General features: G+C 37.7%; 1 protein-coding gene across 4 annotated transcripts in view; it reads left to right on the forward strand.

Moving 5' to 3' along the window:
• The window catches only part of CHD1 (chromodomain helicase DNA binding protein 1), a 75,986-nt gene that overhangs the window by 2,220 nt on the left and 57,161 nt on the right, over window positions 1–16,605 (forward strand). For all 4 annotated transcript variants that reach the window (XM_043464577.1, XM_043464578.1, XM_043464576.1 and 1 more), the window contains one exon: window positions 189–388. In XM_043464577.1, coding sequence (XP_043320512.1) covers window positions 336–388 — 53 coding nt within the window. In that variant the 5' untranslated portion in view covers window positions 189–335. The remainder of the gene's footprint in view (window positions 1–188; window positions 389–16,605) is intronic.

Genomic DNA, 16,605 nt, shown 5'->3' on the forward strand with positions numbered 1-16,605 from the left:
AATTCTAATAAGTAGTCAAGAATGTAGTTAATAGAAGCCTAGGTATTTTGAGAAAAAGATCCCTACACCTTCCTTGCCACATCTAATCTAATTGGCCTAGGTAAATTTGTGTAAATTCTAAATAGGCTTCTTCAGTGTTTTTCTCTACAGGCAATTTTCTTCTCACTGAATTTTTTTTTTTTTTTTAGGTGAGTCAAAAAGGGTCCTAGGAAACCTGTGAATATTGAAGAAAATTCATCTGTGAATTTTTAATATTCAAAGAGGAGTCAGTATTTATACTCATCTTTTAAACTGGGAAGATTTATATTTTATTTTAAAACTTCTTGATATTTACAATGAATGGACACAGTGATGAAGAAAGTGTTAAAAACAGTAGTGGAGAATCAAGGTAAGCATGTTATTACCAAGTATTATGAAAACAACTTAAAACTTATGTGACTGTAATTTTTAGCTTTTCTAATAGGTGGCAGAGTTTTCAGATTCAGATTCACTCTTAACTTCCCACACAGTAAAAAAGTTTCCAATAAATGATGCTTTGTTGAAAATACAGATTTTAACTATTTTTTCCATTGAGATACACAAAGGAAAATTTAGATGTAGAAAGATTGGGATACTTAAATCTCTTTGAAGGTTTATATTATTTGGTGTAATAATTGAAACTAGAGCAAGTAAAAGAAGACATTTAAATTGATATGACTATTAACTGCACTCTCCAAATAAAAGCAATAAGAATTTCTTTACCTATTTTTTTCTGACATTTTGTCTTCCATGTGTGTGCTGTCCACTGTAATAGTCAATACCCATATGTGGCTATTTAAATTTGAAAATTACAAAACATTTCAAAATTCAGTACTCAGTCACATTAGACACATTTCAAGTGCTGAACAGTTACACGTGGCTAGTGGCTACTGAGATGGAGAGACCAGAATAGAAGACATTCCTATCACTGCAAAGGTTCTTTTGAACATTTCTGATCTATATATTTGTTAAAGTGGTGCTGCAGCCCTCCTCCCCAATTATTTTTTCAAATTTGAGTTTTAATTATATATGAATGAGCTAAGAGTTCTTATTTGGGCCATGTCTTTACAAAGAAGATAGGATTTATCAGAGTAAGCTACCTTAAGCTATTTTAATGTGTAAGAAACCTCTTCAAATGCAAAAACCTTTAAAATTCTTCTGTAGCACCCAAATTTTAAGTTACTGTCTGTGTTCATAATGCAATCCATGTAATTATATAGACTTATCATATAGGGAGATCAAGAATATGGACATTGGGGTCAGACTGCCTGATTACTTACCCAATTGTACTTATTAGCTTTGTGAATAACGACAGATTTTTTTTAACCTCTCTGAAGCTTTGGTTTTTGTACCTAATAGGCATTATAGTATTATTTTTCTTATTTAAAGTTGAAGATTAAATGAGATGCTGTATTTAAAGGTCTTAAAATATTTCCTGATATAAAGAGCACTCTATATCAGCATCACATTTTTTATAACATAGAATAATACATAACTGAAACATTATTTAATGGAGAAATGTGAAGGACAAGGAACAGGAAAGCCTTGGCAGTTAAGAGGGCCTCAGAAAAATGTTGGATAGACAATAAAGCAATGGTATATGTATTTGACTTGAGGCTTGGGGTTGCTCAGAGGGTAAAGCCTCTGCCTACAATGTGGGAGACCCGGGTTCAATCCCTGGGTCAGGAAGATCCCCTGGAGAAGGAAATGGCAACCCACTCCAGCACTCTTGCTTGGAAAATCCCGTGGACAGAGGAGCCTGTTGGGTCGCAAAGAGTCGGACACAACTGAGCGACTTCACTTCACTTGGGGTTTTCTGGTTATGCTAGGTGTACTTTATCAGTTTGAAAGGCAAACTGTTTGAATAACAGAAACATCATAGAAAAGAAAGGAGCAGTTATAGAAAGAATTATTATTTAGTAGGACAAGTATTGGTCTTAGGAGTTAACACACCCTGAGTTGACCCTGTCTCTGTGCTAGCTTAAGTTCTCTGAATGATTTCTGAACTGCAAAATAAGGAGAGTGAAATGGAATAATGTTGAAGTATCATTCTGCTACTTAATATACAAAGTATTTAACAATGTAATATAACTGGAAGCACCGGAGTTGAGGGGTTAAAATAGAAGACCTTTGAATTTCAGCTTTGATTCAAATCTCTAGAGTTAAATTGACTGTAGTAAGTGAATAGGGGAGTCACTTCCACATTCTCTTGTTCATTAGTGAACAATGAAATGGTTAATAGGTAGAAGTATCTAGAGGAAACACAGGAGCCTAACTACCCATGAAATAGGAAATAAGACTCTTGAGAGTAAATTTTCTAGTTGAGTATATAGAGAGATCACATAACACGTACTGAACCCTTGGCTCTTCCAATAATTTTCTGTGTATTTTGCTGCTGTATGCAAAGCAAAGGGGGAGTTGTAAATAAAATTTGATATTGTAGAGATGAAAAAAGTTAAACCCTATAAAGTCAAATTTGCTTAAAGGAATTTTTGCAGTGCGTACTCATTTTAAATAATCACAAAGTATATTCTCTAATTACTCTGAGTCATTATTTCTACCATATAAGTTTTATGTACTTCTGAGAATTGTGGTTGTCAAGTTATCCAGTTGTTGCAACTAACTGCCATGGTGTTTATCAGCAGAAGGGAGACCTGCCTATGTTTTCCTTTCATTTTCTTCCTTACTGCTGGTACGTCACTTTGCTTTGCTTTACAGTTACTAAGCCTCAGCGCCCCCACACCAAAAGTTTTCATAACAAGGCAGTACAGAGGAGAGAGATTGTGCCTAGTTAAGAGTGATGAGGTGAACTTTACAGATACAGGGAGTTTCTTGCAAAAAACAAAAATTACTGTAACTATGAATATTAATATAAAATGATGAAGGGAGAAATATTTTTGCTTTTAAAATCAATATATGTTAAACAATTTGATTGTTATTGGCTAGAAGTTTTTACATGTATTTTTGCTTCAGAGTTCCTCTTTTCCTTTGTGGAAATTTATGAAATGAAGTAGAATTAGGCAGAAAGTTGTTTGGCATTTTTAGTTGGTATAATTTTCTACTCAGAAGTGTTTGCTTCTTTTCATGTGAAAACCTTTCTGTAACCATTGACAGAAAGGAAGAAGAATACACAGGGGAATGTCTGTTTAGCTATGTTATAACTGACAGCTTTGAAACTTATTTACTAAGAAATGTGGGTCAGGATGCACCTGTACCTCAGTTTCAAGTTAGGGCAATGTTTGTTGTATAACTGAAGTTAAGCTTTCTGAAGATAACTGTTGAAAGATTTCAAAGAATCAGTTCTCTGCTATGTGAATTTGTTGTTATTTGGAATGAAATATTTCAAATCCTGGTTAGACATTTTTTAATCTTAAGGTTATCTATAATGATGATTTGTTCCACAGATAGATTTGTGGGTAAAGACCAGAAATATATAGTTATATTTTGCTGATTTTTGAATGATTGATAAATGTTTAATACTCAGAAGATGCTTGCCTACAGATTAGATTTTCAATAATGTAAAGTTCATGTAAAATTGAGGATTTATCTTAATCACCTTATATAGTGTGCTCATGAAAAATTATTACAGAGTGAAGGAAATTTTGGTGACGTGTTATGATGGTCTTAACTACTTAGAATTGATCCAGAGCTGATAATTGAGCTATGTGATGTTGACCTGATTCTAAAATAATTTTTTTTTTAATTGTATTTATTTGTTATTTTTGGCTGCCCTGGGTCTTTGCTGCCGTGTGCAGGCTTTCTCTAGTTGTGGCGAGTAGGGGCTGCTCTTTGACCCTGTGTGCAGGCTTCTCACTATGCCAGCTTCTCTTGGGAGGTATGGGCTCTAGGACGTGAGGCTTCAGCAGTCGTGGCGCTTGGGCTCGGTAGCTGTGGTACATAGGCTTAGTTGCCCCTCAGCATGTGGAATCTTCCCTGACCAGGGATCGAACCCGCGTCCCCTGCATTTGTAGGTGTATTCTTAACCATTGGACCACTGGGGAAGTCCAAGAATTCTTTTCCTTGATACACTATACCTTTTTATAGCATTCTCAGTGTTTGATTTACCATACTTATAAATAAGTTTTAAATGTATATGTGTGTACACTTTACATTAGAGGAACTCTGTTATAATTAAATATCCTTGGCTTATTCAAAATATTTTCATTGTATTATGCTTCAGGAATCTTTGGATCTCAACTTTTAAAGTGTTTCCTCAGTAGGAAATATGATCAATGGAAATATTTTAAGTGAAAATCTCAGTTTTGGAAATTCAGAGTCTCTCAAAGACATTTTAGAGGCTTTGAGAAAAAAGCCAGGTTAGTCTAAATGACCTGTTAAATTTAAAGAGCACCAAGTCAGTTAATTTGAACACGAGGCCACATATCTCACCAAATATCTGTTAGTGTCTTATTAAAGACTACTATGCGATGCCATTTTTGTAAGCATTGCTTTTATGTATACACATACCAGAAAGATTTCTTGCCATGAAAATAAGTTCTTGTAAATGAATTTGAATACTTTTTAAAGGCAATAAAATGGTGTTCCCTAAGCTTAGTTCGAAGTTATCTCAGCATTTTTTAAAAAAGGATCAGTTTATTCTTAAATTTCAAAAGTTTGTGCAAAGAAGCATTTTAAGGAAGACAGGAAAATGTGCAATCACAAAGCCAGAATGGTTTGCAGTCATTGCGTTAAACTGGTTTTTGAAGTTAACTATGACATCATTAATTGGGCTTCTCTAGTGGCTCAGTGGTAAAGAATCCACCTGCCAATGCAGGAGACCCTGGTTCGATCCTTGGGTCAGGAAGATCCCCTGGAGGAGGAAATGGCAACCCACTCCAGAATTCTTGCCTGGGAAATCACATGGACAGAGGAGCCTGGCGGGCTGCAGTCCATGGGGTCACAAAAGAATTGGACGTGACTTAGCAACTAAACAACATTAATTGTAGGAAAGTATGACTTTTTTATGTCTCTCTTTTTTTTGCTAATCCCTATTTCTTGATTCAGAATGTATATATATATATATAATTTTTTCCCCCCATCTTTTCCTACTAGTTTTTTTTTCCCCTCGTGTATGTGGTATAAGGGAAATCCAGGGTGCCATGTTGCATTAGTTGTTAATACATGCTGCTGAATCTCAGATCATCTCAGGCCATTTCGTAGGCTTTGAAAATTCAAACTGTTAGGAGCTTTGATAATATGTTTCTCTCTCTTCAAACAGAATTGACAGAACTTGTAAGATTGTGGTTAATCTATGTTACTTTAATATATTTAGACTAATTTTTAATTGGCAAAGATAAGAGAATTGTATGTGATTTGATATTCAGTGATGTTACTTTTATCCTCATTGGTGTGAAATCATGTAGGGGCAAATACTGACGTGTAGTTGCTCCTTTTTTATGCTGCTTAAGTCATTGCTTATTTAAGATATTGGTGACTTGTGGATTATAGTTGGTACAGTTCTCTGTTGAAAAATATGAGTATTTGTGGTGACGATATAAAGAATTGTTGGAGAAAACTTTTTTTACATTTTTTATGAAAAAGTTTAAAACATTACAGAAGTAAAAAGTTTTAGTTCCAGTTGTGGTTCTTGGTCTAGCAGCATTGGCATCACCTGGGAGCTTGTTTTTAATGCTCAACCTTGGGCTCCATCCCAGACCTACTGAATCAGAATTTTCTTTTTAACAAGATTCCGTGGTGATTTGTATTTATATTAAGTTATATATTATTTATTACTTATTTATTTATTTATTATTTATTTATTGTATATATATTTATATTAAGTATGTATTATGTATGAAGCTGTTTGCATGGAGTCATTTACCACCTTGTTACTTGTTATTATTGATGTTACTACACATGCTTTTTGTTTTCTCAGAACCCCCAGATAGCTGTGTCATAAGGCATGCAAGCAAGAAGCAGGGTACATTTCATTTCTCTAGAAGCAATAATAATGTCAACTGATAATTATTGAGCTCTTACTCTGACTGAGCCATGGTGTATGTGCATAGTACATTACATGAGTTTATCCTAATTCATCCTTCCAGAACTCCTGTGATGTATACAGTACTGTGATTCCCACTCTCCAGAAGGGGGAACCAGATTTATAGCCACTTTAAAGTCTTCAAAACAAAACAAAACAAAACCCAGAAACTATTAACTGAATTCCGGACTTTAGTTGGATTTTATTGGTTTTTCAATTAATGCCTTCTTTTTATTCCAGGATTCAATCCAGGATACCATGTTGCATTTAGTTGTTAACTTTCCCCAATGTTCTCTCATCTGTGAAAGTTTCTAAGCCTTTCTTTAATTTTTTCTATCAGTTTTGAGAACTACTGGTCAGGTATCCTGTAGAATGTCCCCCAATTTGAATTTCCCTGATTTTTTTGTTAGGTTAAAAGGTTAAAATAGGGTTATCAGTTACCAGTTTTTAGAGAGAGTGTCAGTGGAGATGAAATGCTCTGCTTGTCACATTATGTGGGGAGCATACTATCCATTTGTTATTACTGGTGATGTTAATTAACCTTTATCACTTGGCCAAGATAGTGTTTGCCAGGTTTCTTCACTATAAAGTTACTGTTTTTCCCTTTCCATTCTATATTCTTTGGAAGTAAGTCAGTATGTCTAGCCCACTCTCAAGGGGTGTGGTGATTGGCCAGGTGGGTGAGAATTAAGTCCTGCCTCCTACAGGAAGGGAGTGTCTGTTGTGCTTAGTCACGTCTGACTTGGTGCGACCCCGTGGGTGCAGCCCACCAGCCTCCTCTGTCCATGGGGTTCTCCAGGCCAGAATACTGGAGGGGGTTGCCATGCCCTCATCCAGGGGATCTTCCCCACCCAGGGATCGAACCCGGGTCTCCCACACTGCAGGCAGATTCTTTACTGTCTAAGTCACCAAGGAGGGGAGTGTCTACTATCTACCTAATATTAAATGGAATTCTTCTATAAAGAAGTAATTTTTCCCTCATTAATTCCGTTATCCACTTATATAACCGTGGACATGTATGTTTTATACTTTGAATTATAATCCAGTAAGTATTTTACTATCTAAATTGTTTTCGCCTTGCCCTTTGGGAACTCTTTCAAGTTGTCCTCTATATTCATTTTATACCCTCCCATTCTTTTGTCCTAGAATCAGCCATTTCCCCAAAGAGCCCTGGTCCCTTTTTATTGGAGAAGAGGATGTTAGAAACCATGATTTGGGTGCTGAGTTGCTTCTCAGGTGTCACTGCTTCTAGGCCCTCTCAGTGGACAGAGCAGACAGAGCTAGGTTATGTCAATCCATGTATGTTTATATATGTTAAACCATGTGTGTCTATAGTTGCTTCTATATCTGTCCATCTGTGTGCATAGTAAGATAACCGTGAATTAGGACTGTTGTCTCCAACTCTGATCCTATACGCAGGATTCTTCCTAACCCTCCTTTTTTGTACCTTTGTAACTTCCGTCTGTAGTAAAAACCTTGCTCCCACTGTCTACCATCCACCATGCATACACCCCAACCTTAGTATACGAATGAAGTACTGACTAGTAGTTTTAGGCCGTACCCACAAAAGAAGCAAATTTACCAGCAAAATACAGTGTCTTGTGTACAGTTCCTGTTGTATATAGCCTTATGGTTTCAAGTCAGAACACTGTTTCCAAACTTACTATTCAAGTTAACGTTGTTCTTGTTTATCCCCTTCAGTGGGCTTCCCGTGTGGCTCAGCTGGTAAAGAATTCAACTGCAATGCAGGACACCTGGGTTTGATCCCTGGGTTGGGAAGATCCCCTGGAGAAGGGAAAGGCTACCCACTCCAGGATGCTGGCCTGGAGAATTCTGTGAACTGTAGAGTCCATGGGGTCGCAGAGTCCGACACAACTGAGCAACTTTCACTTTCATCCCCTTCAGTGTGGTTATGTCATAAATTTGTAAAAAAGTTAGATTTATCAGTTTACATATCATCCTCAATTACATGGGTTTCTGTTTTAAACTTGTATATGTTACATTTACTCTGTGATGTACAGTTTTATGGGTTTTGACAAATGCACAGAATTATTTATCCTCCACCCCAGTACTACACAGAATGATACCTTCACCCTAAAAGTTGTCCTGTGTGTCTGAGGTCTACTGAATCAGAAATTTCGATTAAACCAAATTCCCAAGGAGATGTATGAAAAAATGAAATGAAGTCACTCAGTTGTGTCCGACTGTTTGCGACCCCATGGACTGTAGCCTACTAGGCTCCTCCGTCCATGGGATTTTCCAGGCAAGAATACTGGAGTGGGTTGCCATTTCCTTCTCCAGGAGATCTTCCCGACCCAGGGATTGAACCCGGGTCTCCTGCATTGTAGGCAAATGCTTTACTGTCTAAGCCACCAGGGAAGTTGTATAGGCATATCAAATTTATACGCAAAGATATGAAACTGTTTATATTTAGTCATTTAGTATCTTGCCATGTTTTGAAATTATAAATTAAGTTGAAGAAAGATTATTTTGATCTAGAGGTAATAATGGAATGAAGTGAAGTGAAGTGAAAGTCACTCAGTCGTGGCCGACTCTTAGTGACCCCATGGACTATACAGTCCACAGAATTCTCCAGGCCAGAATCCTGAAGTGGGCAGACTTTCCCTTCTCCAGGGGATTTCCTCAACTCAGGGGTCGAACCCAGGTCTCCTGCATTGCAGGTGGATTCTTTACCAGCTGTCCACCAGGGAAGCCCAGTAGCCAAGTTTAAATACACAATCAAGGCTCAGACTCATGGTGTTGTATAGGCAGGCAAGTGAGGTGAAAGAAAAAGAAATTGGGCAAATTACTGGACTGAGGAGATGGGCTGTATGGGAAGTTTTTATGGAGTTTTGAAACTTCTGTAATCTTAACAGTGACAAGAAATGCTGTGATTTGAAAAGGCAAGAACAAATGGTGTATATTAAGCGAGATGGAGAGGAAGGTTTTCACAAGGGTCAGGGTCCCCACAGTAAAGAAGTGCAAGTTCCCTAGAACAGAGAATGTGTTGGACATCTTAACTTTCAGTTCTTTACCCTGAGGTTTGTTTATTGTCTCACTGAATTTTTTGTATAGTTTAGTCCCAAGTGGAAGAAGGAGGATAAAAGGAAGCCTTGCTGAATAAACACTACATGTATTAAGAGACATCCATGAGGAGGGACTGTATTTTCCATGTGAATGAACTGGGTAGACCTACTGGTTTCAGAGAGACTCTAGGTATCTCTTGTAGCAGAGTTAAGTTCTTACGTTTTAATGACTCAGAAAATTGCTATTTATTATTACGAATATATTATCTGTCATTGTGATATGAGGTGACTGCTTGGAAGTCAACTTTAAATAAATGTTTAACTGAATTTGAAAGTTTCTTCGGTGTGGATAAGTTGAGATCTCAGTGATTGAGGTTAAAATGCAGACACATAGTTCTGGCTAAGCAGTACTGGCTTATGGGATCCACTGTTTACAGTACCAGAGCTGTGGCATAAAGCACAAATGTAGTGGAGAGCTCTTTTCTGATGAAAATCATTCCTATTAGCTATTTCACATCTCTCCTGTTACTGCTTTTAGAAATACAGTTCTCTACTCAGATAGTTATTTAGTTTGGATTATTGAGCAACTACTATGTGATGGATACCAAAAGATGCTAAAATTTGAGATTCTTTTCTAAAGCTTAAAGTTGAGAAAGAGACAGACCTAAGCCTTGAATGTTTGAGTTGGGTATGGTAAATACAAGGAGAGTTTGCAGCTCTTCAAAGGTAGGAGACAGGGAAGTTTGATCATAAAACAAATGGTTAATCTGTATGTCATCAAGCCCAGTATCAGAATGAACTTTTGTGGGTTTTGTTTGTTTTTGAGTTGTCATTTAAAACCCTGGTAGATTTAAATTTTATGCATGTTAAAAGTCTTTGTAATGTGACTTTTATGGTGGTAAAGATGTTTTGACAGACTTTGGCAGAAAGCAAAGAGTAATTTTTTATACCCAAGAAAGACAGTGTTACAAGGCAATACATTAAGCTGAATAACTTTCATGTGAAGGAACGGGGCTGATGGGAAAGAGTTAAATGAATCTAAATTCCCTCAGAAAAGACGGTTCTTGTGTTTGTGCTCTGTGTGGCTCTGTCCTTGCTTGACTCTCTGTGACCCCATGGACTGTAGCCCACCAGGCTCCTCTGTTCCTGGGATTTCCCAAGAAAGAATACTGGAGTGGGTTGCCATTTCCTTCTCCAGTAAATGTCATTAAGTTTTGCCTACTGGTTATAGTTATAAATAATAGGAGGGTTTTATCACATTGATATTGTAACACATTTCGTATGTGTTTTGTGAAACTGTTGTTTAATAACTTTGACATCTATGTATACATAATCTTTATTTCTCATCTGATTCCTGAATGCTTACTAGAGAAACTTTTGAGTTTACTGTCTTTATCTCAGATTTAGCATAACTAAACTTGGTCATCTTTGAAGTTAGTCTTGCTAAATGTTATCTTTCTTAGCATTTATTTCTGGCAGTTTTTTTCTCATTTTTTCAGTTAGAGACTTTAAGAATAATACTGTACTTTGAGTTTACTTTCTGATAGAATTTTGTTTTGGGTTGGTAATGTAGAATGCTAAAAGGAGCTGTTGTGTTTGTCCTTTAGTCCCTAACAAAGGCGTTAACTGGTTTTCAGACCCATGGGGATGAATACTTCACAGATTTTCTCAAATTTTGATAATTATTTTATGGCCTGTACTAAAGGATATGGAGGATAACATTTTAATACAGTGTAATTTTATAGAATTTAAAGGTGGTCTGATCTTAGTTAGCATCTAGGTGAACCCTTCTCATTTTTAAGTGACTTCTTCTAGGCTAATATATTTTAAATAGTGAGTTGAAACACATTAGAGTATCATAATTGGATTTTTAAATGAAAGATAATATAAACTAATAGTGTTTTTTTGTAGAATATTATTTCATCAAACTTTTGTTATGTTACATGTGTGTGCTGCATCATTATATAAAATGTATCATGTAAGTCATGCCCCCAAAAGTTTAAAAGTCTTTGACTTCTAATTTAAAAAAAAAAAAAAAATTTTTTTTAAGTACTCAGTATCTGCTAATTTCCATATTGTTTCTCTAGGCCTGTTGAAGTGGATAATGGTCTATAAAAATAACTACAGGCCCCAACTTAATGAATTCCAGGATGTAGCTAGAAGAGAGATACATGTATAAGCATAATTGTGATATTGTGAAGGAATTATTAGTAACATATTAGCAAAATATTGTGAACACATGGGCTGGAGCAATGACTTATCCCTGGAGAAATTGGAGAGGGTCTGCCTTCAATACGGGAGACCCGGGTTCGATCCCTGGGTTGGGAAGATCCCCTGGAGAAGGAAATGGTAACCCACTCCAGTATGCTTGCCTGAGAAGCCCATTAGGCTACAGTCCACAGGATTGCAAGGAGTCGGACATGACTGAGCGACTTCACTTTCACTTTTCACTTTCACATGAAGGATAGGATATTTTTGAGTAATCTTAAAGAGTGAGAAATTTTATCAGTTGCTTCAGAGAGGAAGTGTTTTCTAGAGGGAAAGGATGGGAATACACCAATAGCCAGCTCTAAAGTTGCCCCCTCCCTGAAGCCTTGCCCCTAGTCTCATTTGCCCTACCTCCAGTTCCTGGATCAGGAACCGATATTATCCTGCCCCCCCTCCCCAACTTTGTCCTTATATCTCTGATTCTCACAAGTTTTACTTTTCCCATGGCATTTTGTCCTTTACTAGAGACTCTTGCTCAATACTTGTTAGTTGAAGAGATGAACAAATGAATTCACATTATCTGTGTACAGATCTTATTTCGAAAGTGCTTATTGCAAAAACATTGTAGCAAATTAGGGAACCATTTAAGGTGATATATACTAGAGTTTTCAGAGTCCAGGGTCTCAAAAATAGTTACTTTTTTTTTCCAATAATTAAATTATTATCAAGTGACTAAGCTCTACCCCTTGAGATTATTCAGGTGCTCTGGCTAGTGGGACAGCTTTGTTATATGTAACATATGGCTTATCTTGCCCCAGTGATTGCCAACAAGAAGATGGATGGGAGTGGGGAGGGTATAAGGCAAGCCAGTTAATGCTTAGGGCTAAGTGTAGAAATTTCACATCACTTCTAGCTGTAATCCCTTGGCCAAAACCTGTTCACATGGCCACACCTAGCTGAAAGAGATCCTGGGAAATCTTTAGCTGGGTGCATTGCCGTTTTACACGGGAGTGCCAGTTATGCAATACCAAAGGGCAAGCACAGTGGACGCTAGGTAAGTGATAGGGGCAAGCAGACAGCATACCTATGGCACACAAAGGATTTTTATTTTAAAACAATTTGTATCATCCTAAGAATTTAGTGGCTTTCATTTTTCTGAATTTTCTTTCAATTCTTCATAATATTAGTATTTGTTTCTTCACTTAGGCTTCTCTGAACCTCAGCTTCTTTGTTATTTGAAAAGGAAAGGATGAGACAAGAACCCAGTGTTTGGTACATAGCACCAGTTAGTAATGACCATGTCTCCCTCCTCCCCTTAAAAAAAAAAAAATCAGTTTGTTTTGAAAATGTTAGTATTTCTACAGGCTTTACTCATAGACAGTTTATGTATTTATACTTAAAATTATGACAGTGCAAAGAACACCTGAAACAAATTTTGAAGTAATGATTCTGATCTTGAACTCCAAAAAAAAAAAAAAATCATTTTTTAAATTCTAAAATAGCTATTAATATTGAGTTCCTGGAGAAGGCAGTGGCAGCCTACTCCAGTGCTCTTGCCTGGAAAATCCCATGGACGGAGGAGCCTGGTGGGCTGCAGTCCATGGGGTCGCTAAGAGTCAGACACGACTGAGCGACTTTGCTTTCACTTTTCACTTGCATGCATTGGAGAAGGAAATGGCAACCCACTCCAGTGTTCTTGCCTGGAGAATCCCAGGGACGGGGGAGCCTGGTGGGCTGCCATCTATGGGGTCGCACATAGTCGGACACGACTGAAGCGACTTAGCAGCAGCAGCATTGAGCTCCTGGTATAGGTCAGATATTATGCTTTACATTTTTTTAAGATCTTCACAGTAATCAGTAAGTATGTTTATTACTTCCGTGTGGTAGAAACCTGAGGCTTATCTAATGGGTGGTGGTGTTCAGTCACTAAGTCGTGTCTGATTCTTTGCTACCCCATGAACTGCGGCACGCCAGGCCTCCCTGTCCTTCACTATCTCCCTGAGTTTGCTCAAACTCATGTCCATTGAGTCAGTGATGCTATCCAACCATCTCATCCTCTATCACCCCCTTCTCTTGCCATCAGTTTTTCCCAGCAGAAAAAATGCGGGTGTATATATATAAATATAATGAGACAAAAGGGCTAGGAGGCTAGAAGAAAATAAGTCAAATTTCAGAATACTGTCAAGTTAGTCTCAAATTTCCTCACAAATGTCTGTCAAAAAATTCATTCAAAAACTCTCTCAAAGATGTTCTATTGAATGTTTTTGACGTTAAGCAGTAGTTAAGGGGGGGCGGGAGGAAGGCATAAAGTGAGAATTTAGTGCAGGGTGCTTGTTCTTTAGTAAATACAGTTCTTGGATTGTAAATACAGTTCTACTTATTGTAATTTAATACATAAATTATTACTGTAAATGTCAGGCACACAATCCTCTATTATAATAATCTGTCTAAAATCCATTACCTTCTGTTGGTGTGTCCTGTAACTTTTCTTCCCCTCCTCCCCAGAGTCTTAATTTATCTAAATTCTACCAGTTTTAAAAAAAAAAAAAGGAAGGAAATGCGATATGTATTAGAAAGCAAATGTTTATTAGGAGAGAAAGACGTAAATAAATGGATGCGTTCTTAAAATGAAGTCATTGATCCTAAGACTTTGATACAGGTAGTCTAACTTATGTAAGTAAAGTAAAGTTGCTCAGTCGTGTCTGACTCTTTGTGACCCCAGGGGCTGTAGCCTACCAGGCTGCTCCATCCATGGAATTTTCCAGGCAAGAGTACTGGAGTGTGTTGCCATTTCCTTCTCCAGGGGATCTTCCCGACCCAGGGATCGAACCCAGGTCTCCCGCATTGCAGGCAGACGCTTTACCCTATGAGCCACCAGGGAAGCATAGGATGTTTGAATATAGTCTTTTTTCTTCTTCATTAGTGCTACTGTTTTTGTTTATTTGTTATGAACGTTTATTTGTTTGGCTGCATCAAGTCTTCTTATGGCATGTGGGATCTTTCGCTGTGGTACAGGGCCTCTTATTGTGGCGCGTGGGCTCTGGAGCACGTGGGCCCAGTGACAGTGGGGTGTGGGCTTAGTCGTTCTGCAGCACATGGGATCTTCATTCCCTGACTAGGGGTTGATCCCGTGCCCCCTGCATTGACGGCATTGAGTCTTAACCACTGGACCACCAGGGAAGTTCCAGCTTTACTTTTGATTTTTCTATCTGTTCCAGGATTTAGCAGGGCTATTTCTTCTGTTGGTTATCTGGTGATAGGAAAGCAGTGCCTACTGCTGTCCCTTTCTTAGCAGGTCATTATTTTATTCATTCTTCCTTTATGTTCCATTACAGACTAGTTTCCAATATCTCTGATAAAAAAGCTTATTTTTCTTTGTAACACAAAAGAGTCTTTGTTTATTCACTTGAGAATACATCATTCTTAAGTACCCAGTATAGGTGTTAGTATTTTCTTCAGTTCACAGGACTGATAAGAGTATAAAGTTGAGTATAGAGAAAAGGAAGTATTGCTATTCTGTCACAGGCGGGTCTAAGCTAACATGGACTTGCACTCCAAAGCACTTCTACCCACAGACACATGAAAATGCTAAATAATACAGGGCAAAGGGGGAAAAGTATATGTGCTGCTGAACTTTAGAGAAAGCTTTGGTTTGCCAGGCACAGAAGCGGACTTGGAGCAGCAAATTCTGAGCAAACATGGCAGCACAGGATTTTTGGAAGGATACAAGCTCTCCAGACAGGATGCTGGGGTTGGGATCAGAACCTAGTATTTGACTACAGAGTTAAGTCTCCTTATTGCTGGGTCCTCAGAAGGGTTGTCTCCTCTAAAAATGGTCTATAAAAACTGTGTGCCTTCAAGGACATTTTGTTCTTATTGTGAGGATAAAATGGGTTTCAGTACCAAAATATTTTGAAAGCTATAAAAAGGTATTAAAAATTTTGTCTTAATTGGAGCATAAATGAGAAACAGCCAAAGGGCCGAACCGATAGCATAAATGTATGAAGCTGTCCAGGTATAAGACATTTGTTTAGGGGAGGCAACTGGCCAAATTGGAGGTCAAATCCTCCATCAAAAGGAACCAGTGCTACTTAGATATAGACAATTGTGACCATGTGGGAAGTGGACCTAGTGTTTTCAGATCATCTGATTCTTAAACAAAAGTTTCTTCTTAAAATTATTTTCCCCCAAACACTTTTAAATTAGATGACTTGGAGGAAGAAAAAACCCAAAAGAGAAAAGTAGAGACAGAGAAATCAAAAGTAAGAACAAGAAAGTTTCTATGGAAGACTTAGACTTATGCTATTATTGAAGAAGTAATGAGAAAGTGGTATTAACCATTTGTTAACTCACAAATACATCTTCAGAGTATATGTAGGTAGAGTGCCAGAAGGTAGGGGTGCAGTTGTTCAGTATAACACCGCTGTGCGCACACTAGCTTATGTTCAGTGCGCTCAGTGCCAGGTACCATGCTGGGTGTCTAATGCACTCCTGAGGGGAGAGGTCTCGAACTAGGGAGGAAGGTAGGACGGGGATTAACAAGTTTCCCAGGTAGGGAGAGCTGCTTTATACCAGACCTATGAGGTGAGAAGGCGTGGCAGATTCCAAAACTGAAGGAAGTTAGTGAGCCTAGAGTGCAGAATAGAGATGTTTGGGAGATAAATTGGAAAGGTAGGCAGAGATCAGATTTTAATCATTTTATCCCAAGAACAAAGGTGAGCCATTAAAACCCCTCAAGGTGTGACCAAAGCCTATGAGATGGAACCAAGGCATAATTGCAAAGTCAGAGAGGGATGTTCATTTTGATGTTTGTTAGTTTGAAAAGCATTTCTCAAAGCTAATCCATAGATACAGAATCATAACATTTTAGTTATGTGGAACCCATGAGGAAGTACACTGTTGATGATAGTGTGCTAAAGCTCCTAAAAATTTAACTTGAAAAAACAATTTAAAAATGGATTTAATGTCTTACTGAACAGAGTACTAATTTTTTGTGGTCACTCAAGTCATTAAGAACACTGACTTATCATAACCTTGGGAGTATGGGAAAAGAATGTTGACTTTTATACGAAAAGAATCTGTGCAGATGTGAATTTTGAGCAGTTTCCCTACTGTCAGACAGCTGGAAATTTTGAAGGCAAACAGAAGGGCCAAGAAAAGGGAGCATTTCCTAGCTGAGTCAGCCTGCTTGAGTAGCCTTCTGGGAAGTACAACCCAACATTTCTGCTTATATCTCATTTGTTGAAACTTTTAGCTGGTAGACATACGTTGCTGCAGGGAGCTTGTGCTATACCCTTTTTATACTGGGTGGACCTTAACCTTGAGATTTCTGTTAGTAAGGAAAAGAAGACATGCTGAGTTAGGCGATTAGCA

Source organism: Cervus canadensis, chromosome 4, assembly GCF_019320065.1.
Source record: "Cervus canadensis isolate Bull #8, Minnesota chromosome 4, ASM1932006v1, whole genome shotgun sequence".
Taxonomy (NCBI): domain Eukaryota; kingdom Metazoa; phylum Chordata; class Mammalia; order Artiodactyla; family Cervidae; genus Cervus; species Cervus canadensis.